General features: G+C 44.3%; 1 protein-coding gene and 1 long non-coding RNA gene across 2 annotated transcripts in view; one reads left to right on the forward strand and one right to left on the reverse strand.

The window, feature by feature from the left end:
• Positions 1-17,687: 17,687 nt before the first annotated feature.
• Positions 17,688-21,141, forward strand: LOC132504557 (uncharacterized). The gene is made up of 2 exons (XR_009534947.1): positions 17,688-17,829; positions 19,850-21,141. It is a non-coding gene; the product is annotated as an uncharacterized LOC132504557 (long non-coding RNA).
• ARK2N (arkadia (RNF111) N-terminal like PKA signaling regulator 2N) overlaps positions 19,792-21,857 on the reverse strand; it is a 93,309-nt gene continuing 91,243 nt past the window's right edge. Inside the window, exon 7 of the mRNA XM_060122099.1 lies at positions 19,792-20,072. Within this exon, the coding sequence (XP_059978082.1) occupies positions 20,016-20,072 (57 nt within the window). The 3' untranslated portion in view covers positions 19,792-20,015. The remainder of the gene's footprint in view (positions 20,073-21,857) is intronic.

Raw genomic sequence — 21,857 nt, forward strand, 5'->3', positions numbered from 1 at the left:
TCCCCTGACGATGTGCTTTATGAAAGCAAGGGAGTAAACCAAAGAAGAGAAAGCCGTGAGATGCAGGACATATAAGCACACACACCCCCCAACTCAAGAGGAAAGCAAAGGAAATTTTAAGGATGACAGCAAAAGAGAGTCCCAGATGACAACTGGATGACAGGCCTAGAGGACAGCAAGTCTAGCCTGCAGAAAAATGAAAGTCTCCAGGAGGGATAACTCCAGGAAAAAAAAAAAAAGGAAATGATAGATTACCTCCTACGATTGACCTTATGGAAAAGTGTACATTGGAGGAATATGCAATGGGTATAAAAAAAGTTAAGCAAATAAAAGCAACAAAGCAATTATTAATTTTGGGGGAAAACAAAAGCAAAAAAATAAAGAAACAATAACATGCATTATAACGCTCAGCTGTGAATAATTTTTACATAGGCATAATAACAGAGTCTCTGAATGCTGTTTCAAGAAAAAATGTAAAATAACCATATTGGGAGGATGGAGAAGGGAAGGAGAGAGGATACTGGTGTAAGAGCACTAACCCTCATCTGTCATGATAAGAAATCAGTTGCATATAGTCAGAAGCAGCCGCATAGCACAGGGAGATCAGTTCAGTGCTTTGTGACCACCTAGAGGAGTGGGATAGGGAGGGTGGGAGGGAGGGAGACGCAAGAGGGAGGAGATATGGGGATATATGTATATGTATAGCTGATTCACTTTGTTATAAAGCAGAAACTAACACACCATTGTAAAGCAATTATACTCCAATAAAGATGTTAAAAAAAAAAACAGAAATCAGTTGCATAAATATTTACAAATGTTATATCCTTTTGTTGAATTGAACCTTGTATCATTATATAATGCCCTTCTTTGTCTCTTATTACAATCTTTGTTTTAAAGTTGATTTTGTCTGACATAAGTATAGCTACCTCAGCTTTCTTTCATTTTCCATTTGTATGGAATATTTTTTCCATCCTTTTATGTTCAGTCTGTGTGTGTCTTTATAGCTAAAGTGAGTCTCTTGAGGCATCATATAGGTAGGACTTGTTTTTCATCTACTCTACATCTTTTGATCAGAGAATTTAATCCATTCACATTTAAAGTAGTTATTGAGGGACTTCCCTGGTGGCGCAGTGGTTAAGAATCCGCCTGCCAAGGTAGGGGACACGGGTTCAAGCCCTGGTCCGGGAAGATCCCACATGCTGCGGAGCAACTAAGCCTGTGCGCCACAACTACTGAGCCTGTGCTCTAGAGCCCACGAGCCACAACTACTGAGCCCGCATGCCACAACTACTGAAGCCCATGCTCTGCAACAAGAGAAGCCAACGCAATGAGAAGCCCGCACACCACAAAGAAGAGTTATCTCCAGCTTGCCGCAACTAGAGAAAGCCCACACACAGCAATGAAGATACAGCCAAATAAATAATTTTTTAAAAAAATAAAGTAGTTATTGATAGGTATGTGCTTATTGCCATTTTGTTCATTCTTTTCTGGTTGTTTTTACAAACAAATTGGACTTACAAACGCACTCTCAGAACAGAACTCATTCCTATGTAGGGGACTTACTGTACATGGGCAGAAGATATAAATAGACATTTTTACAAAGAAGACATACAGATGACCAACAGGTACACAAAAATATGCTCAACTTCACTAATCACTGGGAAATGCAAATCAAAACCACAACGAGATATCACTTCACACCTGTTCGAATGGTTATTCTCAAAAAAGACAAAAAAATAACACGCGTTGACGAAGTTGTAAAGAAAAGGGAATCCTCGTGCACTATTGATGGGAATGTAAACTGGTACACTATGGAAAACAGTATAGGGAATTCCCTGGGGGGTCCAGTGGTTAGGATTCAGAGCTTTCACTGCAGTGGTCCAGGTTCAATCCCTGGTTGGGGAACTAAGATCCCTCAAGCTGTGCATCACAGCCAAAAAAATAAAAAAGAAAATGGTATAGAGGTTCCTCAAAAAATTAAAAATAGAACTATCGTATGATCCAGCAAGTCCACTCCTGGGTACTCATCCAAAGAAAACAAGAACGCTAGCAAAAGATACATGCACCTCATGTTCATTGAGCATTATTCACAATAGCCAAGATATGGAAATGACCTAAATGTTCATTGATAGATGAATGGATAAAGAAGATGTGGTGTGTGTACACACACACACACAATGGAATACTACTCAGCCTTAAAAAAGAATGAAATCTTGCCATTTGCAAGATTCCACATGGGTGGACCTTGAGGGCATTATGCTAAGTGAAATAAGCCAAGACAGAGAAAGACAAATACCATATGATCTCACTTATATGTAGAATCGAAAAACAAAAACAGAACAAAACAAAAAGCCAAGCTCATAGATATAGAGAACAGATTGGTGGTTGCCAGAGGCGGGGAGTGGAGGGTGGGCAAAATGAGTGAACGGAGTCAAAAAGTACCAACTTCCAATTATAAAATAAATAAGTCAAGGGGCTGTAATGTACAGAATGGTGACTATAGTTAATAACATTGCATTGTACATTTGAAAGCTATTAAGACAGTAGATCTTAAAGGTACTCATCACAAGAAAAAAAAAAAGGAATCAATTGATAATGTCTTAATGTGACTTCACCACTCTTCCCATCCAGGGGTGGAGCAATCTGCCCCGTGGATCTGACCAGCCTTGGGAGTTGTTTTGACCAATAGAATATGGTAGAAGTGGCATTGAGTGAGTTCCACAGCCTAAGCCTAAAGTAGTCCTGCAGCTCTGCCTGTGCCCTCTGGGAACACTGACTGGACCACCTCACAGGAGTCTGGTTTATCCTACAGGAGGATGAGAGATCACAGGGAGGGAACTGAGGCACCCAGCCAGCTACCGGGCATGTGAGTGAGGCTGTCTTAGACCTTCTATCCTGACGAGCGCCCAGCTGAATGCAGCTGCAGGAGGGAACCTAGGTGAGACCAGCAGACCACCAGCCAACCCACAGAATCATGAGAAATAAAGAACCATTATTGTTTTACACCATGCAATTTTAGGATGGTCTATTTCACAGCAATAGATAACTCTTATATCAAGCCAGTTACCACTAAGGGCAACTGGAGCTCAGCCCTGCTGGGGAGCCTGGGAGACAGTACGGAACATGCCTCAGAGTCATCTCAATCGAGGGAAGGGGTAGCTGGGATATTTATTTGCCAGCTTCCCATCTGTCATCGGTTGAAAGCTGCTTCCAAGGGCACGAACTCTCCAGCACTTTCCTTTGCCCTGCAAACAGGCCAAGCATGTTCCCTGTGGCCAGAGATCTGTCCGCTGTGGCACTAAGCAGTCTTCAGTGTGTGTGGGGGTCTGGGAAGGGCACTGACAGAGCTCGCTACAGCGTGTAAACCAGCGTGCTTTTCAGAAACTTCTTTTCTGTTTGATCGACTAGAGTCTATGCCTGTTGCCCACATCCTGGGCCCCTGACTGATGAGTGTGTGCCTCTAGTCCAGTCCTTCCCACTGCCAGCTGACCTGCTCCCTCTCTATTCCACAGTCCAAATTCTGGAGGCAGCCAAGTGGATCAACTCTGCACACCTCCATCACCCCAAACGAGCAGAGCTCTTCCCTCCTCGTGGTCACCAAGTGGCCTGCACATGGGCTGCCTGCAATCAGGGGCCTACCTAGACCAGCCAGGGTTCAGTTACTTCTTTGAGCAGGGCCACTGAGTGTGTGCAGGCACCACGACAGATCTGCTGCAACAAGGTGGGAGAGGCATTTGTGTCTGAATTCCTGTCCCTGCCCAATCTCACCGTGGGAACTTGGCCCATTGTTTCCTGATTCAGAACCTCTGGGGCATGGAGCCCTCTGTCCACTATAGGACAGAAGTAAGGAGTTTCTGGTACCCAAAATACTCACCCCATCCCCCGGTCTCTCTAAGGAGCCCCCAGCCCCCTGATGCCACCTAGAAGTGAGATGCACGCCTGCACTCCAAGTTGGAAACTAAAATGCATTTTCTCACATAAACCACACTATAAATGGTGACCAAGTTCAGTTAACGCTGCACTGTTAATAATAAACTTTAGGAACATTATGAATTAAATAGAAATTTGTGGACTGGCCTGAAAAACCAACCACCATTTATAACTTGGTTTCTATGGGAAAATGCATTCTGAGTTCCAAACAACTGGCTCACACAGAGATTTCTGGAACACAGCCTCGTCACAACGTTGGGAACTGTAGGTGGCTTCTCAGTATACCCAGTTAACATGGTCACTGTGGGTAGTTAATAATGGGCTCTTGCTCCAGGCTCAGAGAGCCCTGAAGAAAGGTGTGGGATACTCTGGGCAACCTTGTGGGGCAGCTCATCCCTTCCTTCTGGAAGCTGATGGGGACCACAGAGCTGATGGGGAGAGCACAGGACACCTAGTCTGGCACGCTCCCCAGGGTAACACTCCTGACAGCCTTTGCTTATATGCTCGCAAGAGCAAGGAGCTCATTGCTTCACAGAGATTTTATAGGGCCAACTGTCACTGCTCAACAATTCTTTCCTATATTGAGCTGAAATCTGCCCTCCACTTCCTCCCACCCTGATTCCACCCCTGCAATTTCTACTCATCCTTCAAACCTTGCTTGAGTTTTAACTTCTCTATGAAACCTTCCCTAACCCCACCCACCTCCATGTTAGAGTAATACTAGTTGCTGTAACAAATAAACCTCAAACGTTTCAGAATATGTCTCTACTTATCAAAAAGTGGGTGTCTTAGCTCAGGCTGCTATAACAAAATACCATAGATTGGCAGCTTAAACAACAAACATTTCTCTCTCACAGTTCTGGAGGTTAGTTCGTGGAAGTCCAATGATCTAGTGTTGGCAGATTTGGTGGTTGCTGAGAACCTGCTTCCTGGTTCATACACAGCTGTCTTCTCACTGTCTGCTCATATGGTGGAGAGAGATTGCCTCTCTGATGCCTCTTCTAGTAAGGGCACTAATCCCACTTGTGAGGGTTCCACCCTCACAACCTAATTAAATTCCAAAGGCCCCATCTTCACATACTATCACACTGGAGATTAGGGCTTCAACATATGAACTTGAGGGGGTGGGTGGAGGCACAGACATTCAATCCATAGCAGTGGGTGTTCCTGGCTAGCAGGCAGGCAGAATTTCCCATTTGGTGATTTAGGGTCCCAGGCTCCTACCAACCTGCCAACTTCCCCTCAGTAGGTGGGAAGGAAAGCAGGGAGAAGGCACACCTGCTTTTTAACTTCACTTCTTGCCTTGGAAGTGAGCCATCATTCCTACTCAGTGCCATTGGCAAGAGTTCATCGCATGGCTCCACCCAGATGAAGGCAGTGTCCTCCATAGCTAGACAGGCATTTCTAGTGACAAATGCAGACCAAGGAAGCAGAACTGCAAAGTTTTGATGGACATCAGCTTGTCTTTTACCTAGTACACACACACACACACACACACACACACACACACACACACACACACACACACACACACAATGCAAGTCAGCTCCTGGCAGGTAGATTCCCGGCCAATCTGCAGGTATTAAGCTGTACGCTGAGCTCGGTCTTACTGAGGCAAAAGTCCAGGCCAATCCCCCTGCTCTAAACTGATCCATGTGTCCCAAGGGTCACAGGATAACAGGAGGGGAAAAACTTAATGCTCCAGGAAACACTTGCTCTAGTTGGAGGCACAATGGGAACAAAAGACTAGAGCTGGATCTACTTGCAAATGCACAAGCTTGAGAGAGGCCCTGAGAACTCCTTGTCCCTAAAATATTCCCTATTGGCAGAACATCAGCAATTCCACCATTAGAGCAGCGAGGCTGAGGCTTAAGGCACTGCACATGGATAATGGGCAAACTGTAATAATCTCTCCCATTTACTGAGCACTTACTATGTGGCAGCATTGTTCTGAGAACTTGATGCTGTTAACTCAGTTAACCCTCTTCCACCTTATGACTGAGTTCTATTATGCTGTACTTTACAGAGAGGGATGCTGAGGCACTGAGGTTAAGTCACTTGCCCAAGGTCACAGAACCAGGTCGTGGTAGAGCTAGGCTACATCCCAAACCCTGGTGTAGAGCCAGGAGTTAATCACTGGGCCATACTGCCCAGCTGGACAACAGGAGGCCCTCAGTCCTTGGCACTTCTTTCTTTGTAGAGCCATCCCAGCCCTTATATTCGGGGGGAAGGCGGAGAGGGGAGGGAGCATGAAGACTCGAGCTCCTGACTCCACCGGGGTGCCCCCCTTCAGGGCGGGGAGAGAGCAGCATTCATGTGGATCAGGGGCTCTGAGCCCTCCTCACCCCAGTCCCCTGCCCAGGCTCCCCAGTCAGCCACCTGTCGCCTAAGCATCTCTGAGCAGCTGTGCCTGAAGGCCCCTCTGGCCCCTCGCAGTGAAGAGGCCCTGAGGCAGGGGAGGGGAGGCCAACCAGCCCTAATGGGCTTTTCTGTTGGGCTTGCAGCAAATCCTCCAGCCCAAGTTCACCAGGAGGTCGAGAGGTACTCCTTCCACCCCCCTTGCCCCACCCCTAATCCCCGCAGCCTGGATGAGACCCACAGCTCCCATGGCGGAGAGACCAGAGAGTGTGGGTCCCACTGTCCCAGGATGGGAGGTACCCTAAGCCACAGCCTGAGGATCAGAGATGGAGACCCCCAGGGGAGCTGCCTCCCAGAAAGGACTCCTCACACAGGTGGTAGTGGAGAAGCTCAGAACACTTGGATTCCAAACTCCTCTGTCAATGACTGAAAAACAGCTTAGAAGGCACACTAGCATTTGGGGGTCTCGTTTTTCTCATCTACTAAATGGGCTTCCTTCCCTCAGCCTAAGTCTCCTGGGGTTTCACACGATGTCAGATTCTTACTGACCTGGCGGCCCCACAACACCCACCCTTAAACCCTTTGTCACTGTAGCAAAAGAGCAGAGATTTTTGTGCATGACATTCTGCAGCCAAGAAAAACACTCCATATTATGCAGAAACAGATACTGTATATTGTTGAATGAAAATGACAGGTTACAAGGCAGTAGGTTCATATGATCCAAGTTTCATTAATCTAGATATGACATATAAACAAATATAAAACTTGGAGATAACTACATACAGATATATAGATACATAAACTTGGAGAGATATATATACCATAATGCTAACAGGGTGGAATAATTATCGGGAAGTTTTAATTTTCTCTTTTCTGCTTTTCAGCTTTTTAAAGTGCATTTTCTACAGGTATTCGTTACCAGATTGAAAAAAAAAAATTCAGGTACCTAAAATTTTAATTTTGCCGTGTTCACTCCCCTGCTCCCCAAAACACCAAAGGCTCCTTCCAGTCCACATAATTAAGTTAGTGAGAGACCTTCCTTGCTGGAAGCATCTGAGACTGTGATGTTTAACTCTTTGGGATCCACCCACCTCTTAGAGAATCAGATGGAAGTTATGGGCCTCTCTCCACAAAAATACACATAGATGCAAACCTTATGTGATTTGGCAGGAGATTCTTGGACTCCATGAAGTCTGTCCATGAACTTCAGGTTAAAAGCTTCTGACCTGAGACTTCCCTGGTGGCTCAGTGGTTAAGAATCCGCCTGCCAATGCAGGACACACAAGTTCAATCTCTGGTCTGGGAAGATCCCACATGCCGCGGAGCAACTAAGCCCACGCGCCGCAACTACTGGGCCTGCGTGCTCCAACTACTGAAGCCTGCGTACCTAGAGCCCGTGCTCCGCAGCAAGAGAAGCTACCACAATGAGAAGCCCATGCGCCGCAATGAAGAGTAGACCCCGCTCGCCGCAACTAGAGAAAGCTGGCGCGTAGCAACAAAGACCCAATGCAGCCAAATTAATTAATTAATTATTTTTTTAAAAAAGCTTCTGATCCAAGTAAATTTCAAGCCAGGAGAGAGAAAGCAACTTACTGAATGTTGCCAGCAGGCTAGTGGCATTCAGATTCCTTTAAGGTTGTCTACAGTCTGACCCCCACTAACCTTCCCAGGTTTACCTCCCATTTTTGGCCTCCACTCAGCACACTTGGCCTTCTCCAGGCTTTTCCCAGACATTGCTCTCCACCCTTCTGTTCAATGCCCTTTCTGCTCCCTACCTTCCAAATCCTCTTCATCAGTATCAAGGTTGGCTTCAGCTGCATTTAAGTGACCCCCATCCTCCCCCAATAAGAGTGGCTCAAACACTCAAGGGCATATTCTATCTGGGTAAAGTCTAGAGGTGAGCGATCCAGGGCTGGTAGGGTAATTCCATAAAGTTGTCAGGAAGCCAGGCTCCTTCTGCCTTTTTTGCTCTGCCATCCTCAGTGTGCACAATCAATATGCAATGTTGCCTCAGGGACCAAGACATCTATCTGAAAGCAGAAAGAAGGAAGGCAGGAAGAACAATAAAGGCACATCTCCCTCAAGTTTTCCTTAAGAAGCTTTCCCAGAAGTCCCAGGCACCACAGCGGCTGTATCTCACTGATAGAAGCTAGGCTCCTGGCCACGTCTAACCACAAGGGAGGCTGAGAAGTGTAGTCTTTCCCACTGGGCACTGCGCTAGGATTCTGTCACTAGGGAAGAAGGGTGGGATGGATATGGGCCAGGCAGTCTTCAGCCTCTGCCGTGTCATGTATAAAGCACGCTTCATTTGTGCAGCCTTGCCCACCCACTCCAACTGCCAGTGGTCTCAGCTTCCTGTGCGACCTTCTAGTCTGTGTCTAAGCCTTTTATTTTCCAATTCCCATCTCCAGTTATTATTTAAATATTTTATTGCTACCAAATTTGGAAGACTTGATACATTGTAAACACTATTTACATTTGTAACATGAATGCAATGCTTTTTTTATCTAAAATCTATGTTCCAATTTTGTAAATTGCCCCAGTGCTCTTTTTTTTTTAAACATCTTTATTGGAGTATAATTGCTTTACATTACTGTGTTAGTTTCTGTTTTATAAAAAAGTGAATCAGCTATACGTATTCACTCTGTATGACAGACTCTAGGTCCATCCACCTCACTACAGATAACTCAATTTCGTTTCTTTTTATGGCTGAGTAATATTCCATTGTATATATGTGCCACATCTTCTTTATCCATTCTTCTGTTGATGGACACTTAGGTTGCTTCCATGTCCAGGCTATTGTAAACAGAGCTGCAATGAACATTTTGGTACATGACTCTCTTTGAATTATGGGTTTCTCAGGGTGTATGCCCAGTAGTGGGATTGCTGGGTCATATGGTAGTTCTATTTGTAGTTTTTAAGGAACCTCCATACTGTTCTCCATAGTGGCTGTATCAACTTACATTCCCACCAACAGTGCAAGAGGGTTCCCTTTCCTCCACACCCTCTCCAGCATTTATTTTTCGTAGATTTTTTGATAATGGCCATTCTGACTGGTGTGACCTGATACCTCATTGTAGTTTTGATTTGCATTTCTCTAATGATTAGTGATGTTGAGCATCCTTTCCTGTGTTTGTTGGCAATCTGTATAGCTTCTTTGGAGAAATGTCTATTTAGGTCTTCTGCCCATTTTTGGACTGGGTTGTTTGTTTTTTGATATTGAGCTGCATGAGCTCTTCGTAAACTTTGGAGATTAATCCTTTGTCAGTTGCTTCATTTGCAAATATTTTCTCCCATTCTGAGGGTTGTCTTTTGGTCTTATTTATGGTTTCCTTTGCTGTGCAAAAACTTTTAAGTTTCATTAGGTTCTATTCATTTATTTTTGTTTTTATTTCCATTTCTCTAGGAGGTGGGTCAAAAAGGATTTTGTTGTGATTTATGTCATAAAGTGTTCTGCCTATGTTTTCCTTTAAGAGTTTTATAGTGTCTGGCCTTACATTTAGGTATTTAATCCATTTTGAGTTTATTTTTGTGTATGGTATTAGGAAGTGTTCTAATTTCATTCTTTTACATGTATCTGTCCAGTTTTCCCAGCACCATTTATTGAAGAGGCTGATTTTTCTCCATTGTATATTCTTGCCTCCTTTATCAAAAATAAGTTTACCCTATGTGCGTGGGTATATCCCTGGGCTTTCTATCCTGTTCCATTGATCTATGTTTCTGTTTTTGTGCCAGTACCATACTCTCTTCATTACTGTAGCTTCATAGTATTGTCTGAAGTCCGGGAGCATGATTCCTCCAGCTCCGTTTTTCTTTCTCAAGATTGCTTTGGCTATTCAGGGTCTTTTGTGTTTCCATACAAATTGTGAAATTTTTTGTTCCAGTTCTGTGAAAAATGTCATTGGTAGTTTGATAAGGATTGCATTGAATCTGTAGATTGCTTTGGGTAGTATAGTCATTTTCACAATGTTGATTCTTCCAATCCAAGAACATGGTATATCTCTCCATCTGTTTGTATCATCTTTAATTTCTTTCATCAGCATCTTATAGTTTTCTGCATACAGGTCTTTTGTCTCCTTAGGTAGGTTTATTCCCAGGTATTTTATTCTTTTTGTTGCAGTAGTAAATGGGAGTGTTTCCTTAATTTCTCTTTCAGATTTTTCATCACTAGTGTACAGGAATGCAAGAGATTTCTGTGCATTAATTTTGTATCCTGCTACTTTACCAAATTCATTGATTAGCTCTAGTAGCTTTCTGGTAGCATCTTTAGGATTCTCTATGTATAGTATCATGTCATCTGCAAACAGTGACAGCTTTACTTCTTTTCCGATTTGGATTTCTTTTTCTTCTCTGATTGCTGTAGCTAAAACTTCCAAAACTATGTTGAATAATAGTGGTGAGAGTGGACAGCCTTGTCTTGTTCCTGATCTTAGAGGAAATGCTTTCAGTTTTTCACTATTGAGAATGATGTTGGCTGTGGGTTTGTCATATATGGCCTTTATTATGTTGAGGTAAGTTCCCTCTATGCCTACTTTCTGGAGGGTTTGTATCATAAATGCGTGTTGAATTTTGTCAAAAGCTTTTTCTGCATGTATGGAGATGATCGTATTTTTTTTTATTCTTCAATTTGTTAATATGGTGTATCACATTGATTGATTTGCATATATTGAAGAATCCTTGCATTCCTGGGATAAACCCCACTTGATCATGGTGTATGATCCTTTTAATGTGCTGTTGGATTCTGTTTGCTAGTATTTTGTTGAGGATTTTTGCATCTATGTTCATCAGTGATATTGGCCTGTAGTTTTCTTTCTTTGTGACATCTTTGTCTGATTTTGGTATCACGGTGATGGTGGCCTTGTAGAATGAGTTTGGGAGTGTTCCTCTCTCTCTGCTATATTTTGAAAGAGTTTGAGAAGGATAGGTGTTAGCTCTTCTCTAAATGTTTGATAGAATTCCCCTGTGAAGCCAACGAGTCCTGGGCTTTTGTTTGTTGGAGGATTTTTAATCACAGTCTCACTTTTAGTGCTTGTGACTGGTCTATTTATATTTTCTATTTCTTCCTGGTTCAGTCTAAGAATTTGTCCATTTCTTCCAGTTTGTCCATTTTATTGGCCTGTAGTTGCTTGTAGTAGTCTCTCATGATCCTTTGTATTTCTGCAGTGTCAGTTGTTACTTCTCCTTTTTCATTTCTAATACTATTGATTTGAGTCTTCTCTCTTTTTTTCTTGATGAGTCTGGCTCATCAAGAAAATTGATAAAATGGTTTATCAATTTTGTTTATCTTCTCAAAGAACCAACTTTTAGTTTCATTGATCTTTGCTATTATTTCCTTCATTTCTTTTTCACTTATTTCTGATCTGATCTGTATGATTTCTTTCCTTCTGCTAACTTTTTTTGTTCTTCTTTTTCTAATTGCCTTAGGTGTAAGGTTAGGTTGTTTATTTGAGATGTTTCTTGGTTCTTGAGGTAGGATTGTATTGCTATAAACTTCCCTCTTTGAACTGCTTTTGCTGCTTCCCATAGGTTTTGGGTAATCGTGTTTTCATTGTCATTTGTTTCTAGGTATTTTTTGATTTCCTCTTTGATTTCTTCAGTGATCTCTTGGTTATTTAGTAGTGTATTGGTTAGCCTCCATGTGTTTGTATTTTTTACAGATTTTTTCCTGTAATTGGTATCTAGTCTAATAGCGTTGTGGTTGGAAGAGATACTTGATATGATTTCAATTTTCTTAAATTTACCAAGGCTTGAGTTGTGACTCAAGATATGGTCTATCCTGGAGAATGTTCCATGAGCCCTTGAGAAGAAAGTGCATTCTGTTGTTTTTGGATGCAATGTCCTATAAATATCTATTAAGTCCATCTTGTTTAATGTATCATTTAAAGCTTGTGTTTCCTTATTTATTTTCATTTTGGATGATCTATCCATTGGTGAAAGTGGGGTGTTAAAGTCCCCTACTATGATTGTGTTCCTGTCAATTTCCCCTTTTATGGCTGTTAGCATTTGCCTTATGTATTGAGGCACTCCTATGTTGGGTGCATAAATATTTACAATTGTTATGTCTTCTTCTTGGATCGATCCCTTGATCATTATGTAGTGTCCTTCTTTGTCTCTTGTAATGGACTTTATTTTAAAGTCTATTTTGTCTGATATGAGAATTGCTACTCCAGCTTTCTTTTGATTTCAATTTGCATGAAATATCTTTTTCCATCCCCTCACTTTCAGTCTGTATGTGTCCTAGATCTGAAGTGGGTCTCTTGTAGACAGCATATATACAGGTCTTGTTTTTGTATCCATTCAGCCAGTCTATGTCTTTTGGTTGGAGCATTTAATCCATTTACATTTAAGGTAGCTATCGACATGTATGTTCATATTACCATTTTCTTAATTGATTTGGGTTTGTTATTGTAGGTCTTTTCGTTCTCTTGTGTTTCCTGCCTAGAGAAGTTCCTTTAGCATTTGTTGTAAAGCTGGTTTGGTGGTACTGAATTCTCTTAGCTTTTGCTTGTCTGTAAAGGTTTTAATTTCTCCATCAAATCAGAATGAGATCCTTGCTGGGTAGAGTAATCTTGGTTGTAGGTTTTTCCCTTTCATCACTTTAAATATGTCCTGCCACTCCCTTCTGGCTTGCAGAGTTTCTGCTGAAACATCAGCTGTTAACCTTATGGGGATTCCCTTGTATGTTATTTGCTGTTTTTCCCTTGCTGCTTTTAATATTTTTTCTTTGTATTTAATTTTTGATAGTTTGATTAATATGTTTCTTGGCGTGTTTCTTCTTGGATTTATCCTGTATGGGACTCTCTGCACTTCCTGGACTTGATTGACTATTTCCTTTCCCATATTAGGGAAGTTTTCAACTATAATCTCTTCAAATATTTTATCAGTTCCTTTCTTTTTCTCTTCTTCTAGTATCCCTATAATTCAAATGTTGGGGCATTTAATGTTGTCCCAGAAGTCTCTGAGACTGTCCTCAAGTCTTTTCATTCTTTTTTCTTTATTCTGCTCTGCGGTAGTTATTTCCACTATTTTATCTTCCAGGTCACTTATCCATTCTTCTCCCTCAGTTATTCTGCTGTTGATTCTTTCTAGAGAATTTTTAATTTTATTTATTGTGTTGTTCATCAAAATAAATGATGCTCTTTAGTTGCTCTTTTGTTCTTCTAGGTCCTTGCTAAACGTTTCTTGTATTTTCTCCATTCTATTTCCAAGATTGTGGATCATCTTTACTATCATTACTCTGAATTCTTTTTCAGGTAGACTGCCTAGTTCCTCTTCATTTGTTTGGTCTGGTGGGCTTTTACCTTGCTCCTTCATCTGCTGTGTTTCTCTGTCTTCTCAGTTTGCTTAACTTACTGTGTTTGCAGTCTCCTTTTCACAGGCTGCAGGTTCGTAGTTCCCATTGTTTTTGGTGTCTGCCCCCAGTTGCTAAGGTTGGTTCAGTGGGTTGTGTAGGCTTCCTGGTGGAGGGGACAGGTGCCTGTGTTCTGGAGGATGAGGCTGGATCTTGTCTTTCTGGTGGGCAGACCTGCGTCCAGTGTGTTTTGGGGTGTCTGTGACCTTATTATGATTTTACGCAGCCTCTCTGCTAATGAGTGGGGTTGTGTTCCTATCTTGCTAGTTGTTTGGCATAGGGTGTCTAGAACTGTAGCTTGCTGGTTGTTGAGTGGAGCTGCGTCCTAGCGTTGAGATGGAGATCTCTGGGAGAGCTTTCGCCTTTTGATATTATGTGGACCCAGGAGGTCTCTGGTGGACCAATGTCCTGAACTCGGCTCTCCCACCTCAGAGGCACAGGTCGACACCAGCCAAAGCACCAAGACCCTGCCAGCCACACGGCTCAGAAGAAAAGGGAGAAAAAAAAAAAAGAAAGAAAAAAAATAATAAAATAAAGTTATTAAAATAAAAAATATATCATTAAAAATTTAAAAATTAAAAATTCATAAACAAAGAAAGAAGAGAGCAACCAAACCAATAAACAAATCCACCAATGATAACAAGCGTTAAAAACTATACTAAAGGGCTTCCCTGGTGGCACAGCGGTTGAGAGTCCACCTGCCGATGCAGGGGACACAGGTTTGTGCCCCGGTCTGGGAGGATCCCATGTGCCGCGGAGCGGCTGGGCCCGTGAGCCATGGCCGCTGAACCTGTGCGTCCGGAGCCTGTGCTCCGCAACGGGAGAGGCCACAACAGTGAGAGGCCCGCGTACCGCAAAAAAAAAAAAAAAAAAAAAAAAAAAAACTATACTAAAATAAAAAAGGACAGAGACCTAGGACAAATGGTAAAAGCAAAGCTATAGAGACAAAATCACACAAAGAAGCATACACATACACACTCACAAAAAGAGAAAAAGGAGGGCTTCCCTGGTGGCACAGTGGTTGAGAATCTGCCTGCTAATGCAGGGGACACGGGTTTGAGCCCTGGTCTGGGAGGACCCCACATGCCGCGGAGCAACTAGGCCCATGAGCCACAACTACTGAGCCTGCACGTCTGGAGCCTGTGCTCTGCACAAAGAGAGGCCGCGATAGTGAGAGGCCCGCACACCGCGATGAAGAGTGGCCCCCGCTTGCCACAACTAGAGAAAGCCCTTGCACAGAAACGAAGACCCAACACAGCAAAAATAAATTAATTAATTAATAAACTCCTACCCCCAACATCTTCTTTAAAAAAAAAAAAAAGAGAAAAAGGAAAAATATTTATATATCTGAGAGAGTCATAGCTGTTTTTAGGATTCAAGACAGAGATTCAGGGAACAATGCAAAGATGGTGTGCTCCATCCAAGACAATCTCCCCTTTGTCCTGAAGCCATCTGTAGAGAATTACTACACCCTGGTAACTGATAGCCCTCTGGTGGTCGCCTTGGCATCGGTGTCGTCGCTCTTCCTCTTCTTGGTGCTGGTGTTCTTTGCGGTGCAGCTGGGCAGGCCCCAGTGTTCTTTACACCACTACATAAAGTAAGTTTAGCAAGAGATTAAGACATTTATGGTTCTTTCTGTCTGTAGATTGAGGGACAAACCACTGCATTCAAAAATTACATGGATTACTTCTCTTCTTTCAGTGTGTTTATTTATTTGAAATACAGTTGGATTCATTTACTTCCATTTGAACTCAGTTTTACAGCTCCCTCCATCCTGGTTGATTTAATACTAGTTTTTTTTAAATATATAGAATATTAACATAATTCCCAAAGTCAAACTACATAAACGGTACACTCAGCGAGGCATCACTCTCCTAAACTTCCCTCTGGCCTCCCTCCCCCACCACCCCTTTGTAGATAACCAATTTCAGTAGTTTCTAGTTTATCTTTCCTTTGTGTCTTTTGAAAAAAAATAAGCAGATATCGTTATGTTTTCTTTTCCCTCCTTTCCTACATAAAATGTAGTATACTGTATGTTCTTTTTTGCATTTTGCTTTTGTCACTTAGTGCATCCTGAAAATCACTTCATATCAGTTCAAAGAGATCTTCTCACTCATTTCACAGTTGCGTGGATGTGGATCCACTGGATGGATGTTTCCCAGTTTATTCAACCAATTTCTCGTGCTTTGACAGCTAGGTACTTTCCTATATTTTGCATCACAAGTCATGCTGCTGTGAACCACGTGTACTTATGTATTTCCACGTGGTTGAGGTGTATGTTCAGGGTAAGCTCCCGCAGTTTGGTTCCTGGGTAGAGGGTAAAAGTGTACGTAGTTTTCTTCAGTGTGACAAATTCTCCTTCATGGGGTCTTGCATCCTGCAATCCCACCAGCAATGTCTAAGACCACCTATTTCCCCACAGCCTCGCCAACAGAACAGATTATCAAAAGACTGGATTTTTGCCTATCTGATGAATGAGAAATGATATCCATATCACAGTGTAGTTTTAATTCGCATTTCTCTTCATACTTTCACTTGTTTAGGGCTATTGTTATATCATTTTGTGTGTGTGAATTGTCTGTTATATCTTTGGCACATTTTTCTACAAAGAAAAATCTTCAAGAATTCTTTTAAGATTAAAACAAAATTTTAATATTTTTTTCTTTCTGTTTTTATTCTTTATATATTAGGGATATCTCATTTTATTATTGCTGTGTAGCATCTACCTCCTCTGTGCCAAGCACCATACTAGGGACTAGGAATCCTACACCTGGATGGTCATAGTTTAGAATAAGAGAAGAATTTGACACAATGTCCTAAAAGTTATAATAGAGACATGAAAAGGGTAGGAGGAACTTCTGTGCCTGATGGAATCCAGGAAGGCTTCACAGAGGAGGCGAACTTTAGAAAACTATCAAAATTCCAAAACACAGAAGGGCAAACAGACACAAGTGGGGAAAGACTGGGGTAGAGGAAGGCATGGCCCAGGCTCCAGGGCCCTTTCCAGCACCTTCTTACCCTCTAGGCTTGGAGGGTGAGCTCAGACCCCTCCCACCTAGCCCTCTTCCTGGGCCATCCCAGTGTCCTTCCATGAGTCATAGTTCTGCCAGCTGCCACAGCTACTCTCGTGTACCCAAGATGGTTACACTAGTAGTGGGGGGAGGGTGGAATTTTGTTCTTTACCTCTTTAGACCCAACTGCTCAGCTGTTTCAGGCACAATTGGGCTTGCTGCCTTGTTTGTGGGACTGAAGACATCTGTGTGTGTGTGTGTGTGTGTGTGTGTGTGTGTGTGTGTGTGTGAGGAGGGGGGGCATATGCCCAAGAACATCCACGAGGAGTGTAATCTATTACCGAGAGGTCATGTTTCCTCCACATGCCTACAACCTGTGGGTTTGTAGCTAAAATTAGGACTCGCCTTCCCTCTGCCACCTGAGACTCCCGCCATCCCAAGCTGGGGAGGTTCACATTCCTGTCTCCCCCGCCTCTCCACCCAGGAAAGGGAGGGGACTCATGGATTCACTGGGCAGGGAGGGACAGTCTATCAGAGGCTTGACCTGAAATGGTCAGGGAAGGCTTGCAGGCAGACATGGGGTCTGAACTAGACTGTGAAAGTCAAGTGGGATTTAGAGAAGCTGGAGAGGCAGTGGGGAGTGTGAACAACCCGAAGAAAAGACATAGATCCAGCGCCCATCACAGAGTGCACAGTAAGGAAGGGCTGTGGGAGCTATGGAGATGGAAGGTGAGACAGACACCAGCAGGTGCAAGCTGCTTATGCTGGGAGGGCAGGTGGACTGCGGTTATAAACTGACCTGAGATGTGGAGGGGCTTGAACACAATAGAAATCCATTTCTCCCTCTGTCTCTCATCTCCTCTTGGTCCCACTGCCTTTTCCCTCTGTCTCCTCTGCATAGTGCACCTTTCTAGCAGATTTCGTATTTTTTACACATGTACCTTCTTGTTTGGGCCCCATATAGTTTTAATGAATGCAAATGGCTTGTGTTACAGATCTCCCTCTCTGACTTTTTTCTCTCGGCTCTGTTTTAAGCTCCTCCATTTGGCTGTCTGTACATCAAATCTGTTACTTGTGACTGCCGCGTGCAGGGAGGCATCACACACATCTGAGGATAGAACAGGGAGCCCGGTGGCCAGCACACAGGACCTGTGAGCACCCAGCGCTGGGGTGGGCATGGTAAGTTATCTAAAAGGGCGCAGCCCGGAGGCCCTTGGACATTAGATTTGTCTCATCTCCAGGAGGGTGCAGCTCCTTATCCGCATTACCAAATGGCTGCTGTGGCTGCCACGTGTCCCAGTCCATCTAATTAAGCCTGGATTAATTTCAGAGGTGTTGGCCTTCTGACCCCAGAGTGTGGGGCAGAGAAGGCCTGGCGCTGGGTCCACGTCCAAGCATCCAGGAGGGCCTCACAGGCCAGGAGCTGCCTGGCAGGGTGGGTATCGAAGAAGGCCATGCCTCAGTCCCTACTGCCCACCTACCAAGGGCCCAACAGGAGTAGAAAACAGAGTACTGATCAAGTGCTGGCTCTGCCCTGACTGGCTTCAGGAGGGGAGGGCGCCAAGTGGGCCTCATGGCTGAGGAGACCTTCCCTTGTAGAACTCACTTCCTCAGCCCTAGGGGCCCCCAGAGGCACCACGGGGAGGGTGCCAATCCCCCAGTCCCTCCCCAGTCTGAGCACTTGAGTGAGAGCATGTGAAGAAAGGGTTCTGCTGCCATTTGAAAATCACTCCAAGGCATCGCCTGGTCTTAGATGAACTGCATCTGGTCCTTGACACCTTCATGAAATGAGTTTAAGCCCCTTTCCTCCTGAGCGGGCACTTTGGTAGTGTGCAGACCTGAGCACCTGGGGGGTCAGGGCTGCCAGACAAGAGGGAAAAGGGGAGAAGGGGACGCCTGTGAAGAACTGTCTCCTTCACCGTTCCCACCGCCCCTCACCCCCCAGCCCAGGTCCCTCCTCTGGTTCCAGTCTTCCCAGCTGTTCCAGCTGACAAGGGAAGACTGTCTGTGGGCTCTCCCCACTCCTGGGACAGCCCCCAGCTGCCCACAGAAGGGATGGGAATGGATGACACAGAGACTCATCTCCCAAACCCGTCTCCCCAGCTTCAGACAAAAGAGGGCGGTCCCAGCAGAGCTGGAAGGAGATTCAAGCTGGACTGGATTTCAGGATGAGCCTCTGGCCTCTGGCCGTCATCTTGCCTCCTGCCTCCTCAATATGAAGGAGCGAGGAAAGCCCGCCACTTACACCTTTCTCTTCACCTGTGGCTGATGTCAACGAAGGAAATTTACGTTAGCGTGGCTAACGTTTTTGAGCCGTACGTGTCTAATTCTTTAGGTGCTAAGTGCATTATCACATTTAAGGTAAGGTGTTTCGATTACTTCCATTGTTTAGATAAGTAGGCAGATTCCAAGGTCAAGCGACTTGCCAGGGTCAAATGGCTTGCGAGGAGGTGGGTCAGCCGTTCACCCCAGGTGACCTGGCTTTCAGCTCTACTCCATGCTCCTCTAGGGGCAGGTGCTTCATTCAGTGGTGAGCAGGTCTGGGCCCCCCCCCCCCAGGCTCCCATTTACTCCCATGAGCCGCTCAGGCCATGGTTCTCATGCGTGAAGTGGGTGGGTATTAGATTTGCCTGCGAAATTTTCCAAAATGTCCCTGTCCTCTCCCTTCTCCGGCTTGTATCAGGATAGGCTTGCGTGAGGTGCACAGCACATAAGTGGCAAAAGCTCCCCCAGTGATTCCAGTGCTGTCCCTGCCGGTCCCCAGTCCTGCCACCCGGGGACCTGTGCCCATCAGGCCCCTGGGAGGAGCAGCCTCTAACCCATCTCATGTTTTGAAGGAGCCCCGAGGCTGCTGTGGCTTCTTGCACCTTTCGCATAGACCAGAGGTTCTGCCCATTTCCAAGCCGGGCAGAAGTGTGCAGATGTGACCACATAATCACACACGCCCAGCACCAAGAAGCATGGGGCAGGGGGTGCAGAGAAAGAGGATTCAGCCCGCAGAGATTTAACTTCTGGCCCCCATGCCTAGCCCAGCACTCCCCTCACCTCACCAAGCCCAGCCCATAGCATGGACTGGAGTTATTCCACCTACTTGTGCGTGAATGTGAACGTTTCCGTAATTAAAAATTGGGTTTTATTCCGAATGGTTTGCAGTAGGGATCGGATGAAATACTGGATGTCTTGTGCTTTGCCTGTGCAGGCGTGAGGCCTGACAGCCGGATTATCTGGCTCATCTCTTAATTCTCCCTGGAAGAGCGTCTGGTGGAAGCTCAGGGCAACAGCCCTCACTGGGAGGAAAGACACGGAGGCCCAACGAGAGTCACAAAGTCATGCATCTGTGGGGCAGGGACAGAGGGGCCTGAAGCTTACACAGTGTGGTTATTTTGTTTGTTTGTACATTTGTTTTGGTTGAAGGGGGGGCTCTGAAAGAAAAAGAATACAAAATAACAAAAACAATTAAAATGAGTACAAACCTGAAAATTTATCTAGAATGAGGAAAAAAGCATACTAAATTACAAATATTAAAAAGCCAGGGCTTCTCTGGTGGCACAGTGGTTGAGGGTCCGTCTGCCGATGCAGGGGACGCGGGTTCGTGCCCCGGTCCGGGAAGATCCCACATGCCGCGGAGCGGCTGGGCCCGTGAGCTACGGCCGCTGGGCCTGTGCGTCCGGAGCCTGTGCTCCTCAACGGGAGAGGCCACAGCAGTGAGAGGCCCGCGTACCGGAAAAAAAAAAAAAGCCAAGAGGAGACTTCCCTGGCGGTCCAGTGGTTAAGACTCTGTGCTTCCACTGCAGGGGACATGGGTTCGATCCCTGGTTGGGGAACTAAGATCCTGCATACCACACGGTGCAGCCACAAAAGAAAAAGGAAAAAAAAGCCGAGAAGTACCACAAACATCACAAAATCCAGAAAAATAACATAACATTTTAATTAATTTCCAGCCCAATCTACCTCAATTGTACTTTTTTTTTTTTTTTAATTTATTTGGCTGCGCCGGGTCTTAGTTGCGGCACACGGGATCTTTAGTTGCAGCATGTATGCAGGATCTAGTTCCCTGACCAGGGATCGAACCCGGGCCCCCCTGCATTGGGAGCGAAGAGTCTTAACCACTGCACCACCAGGGAAGTCCCTCTACTGTATTTCTATCTTTTTTTGTCTGTATACTCTTTGAATACCTCTTCCTGAGACAATTCTGTAACTGTTTTGTTCTCCACAGAGAAAATGGAAAGATAGCCTAGTCTTTCCTCTAATGTGGCTGATCCAAACTTGTGTTTTGATTATGGATAGTTTAGAAAATGTTCACATTCACAAATTATTATGTTCACATTCACAAATTATGGTATTGGCATGTAAATGTTTGGGATTGTTGTTAAATTTGGGGGAAACCTCTATCAGTTTCTTTTGTATGTAAACTATAGGAATTCAGGGCATTTCAAGTTTTCTTGTTCAAATCAGCCAAAAAATTAAACACCAAAAATCTGATAAATTCTATTTCATGTGATTCCCATTTTGAAAAAGAGTGTGTATTATGTTAAAAAAAATCATTATTCCTGAAACTTGTTAAAGATGGTCAGGAAGACTTTATTCAAGGGGGGCTGGCTACTACAATGGGGTTTGTAGAAGGGAGAGAGATCAGGCTCAACTCTGAATACAGCAAGGAAAGTGGGATTTATAGCCAAGGAACAGGGTGTTGGTCAGTGGATGGAAAATTACTAAGAGGAAGCATCAGGGGGAGGGGTTTCTTGCAGAAGGCAGGACAGGGTGATCAGACATCAGTGGGGGATGCTGGAGGACGAGGGTGATCAGATAAGGAGGGGCAGATTCTGGCTAAACTGACTGACGTAGTAGGATTCCTGTTAAAACTGGGCAATGCAGAGACAAACACAGAAGCCCAATAGTGAGGGCCCCGTTGATAAGGGAATTCAGAGGAGCCTGACTAGGGTTTGATCAAGGAGAGAATCTTTATCAATTCTAGGATTGCACTTCCATTTTGAATAGGAATTGATAAGAACAAAAGTTTTTGATTTTATGCATTTGAAGATCAGAAGAATGTTCCCCAGACTAGCTTCCGGCTTCATCATTTCAAAGTTTATTCTCCTACAGTGCCCACGTGTTCACAGCCCAGCCTCAGGGGGACACACTTAGTGTGATACAATCTCTGGCCCTGCACCTTTCACAGTGAGCCACAGGAATGTTCGCAGTAGCCA

The sequence above is a fragment of the Lagenorhynchus albirostris genome, chromosome 14 (assembly GCF_949774975.1).
Source record: "Lagenorhynchus albirostris chromosome 14, mLagAlb1.1, whole genome shotgun sequence".
Classification (NCBI taxonomy): Eukaryota; Metazoa; Chordata; class Mammalia; order Artiodactyla; family Delphinidae; genus Lagenorhynchus; species Lagenorhynchus albirostris.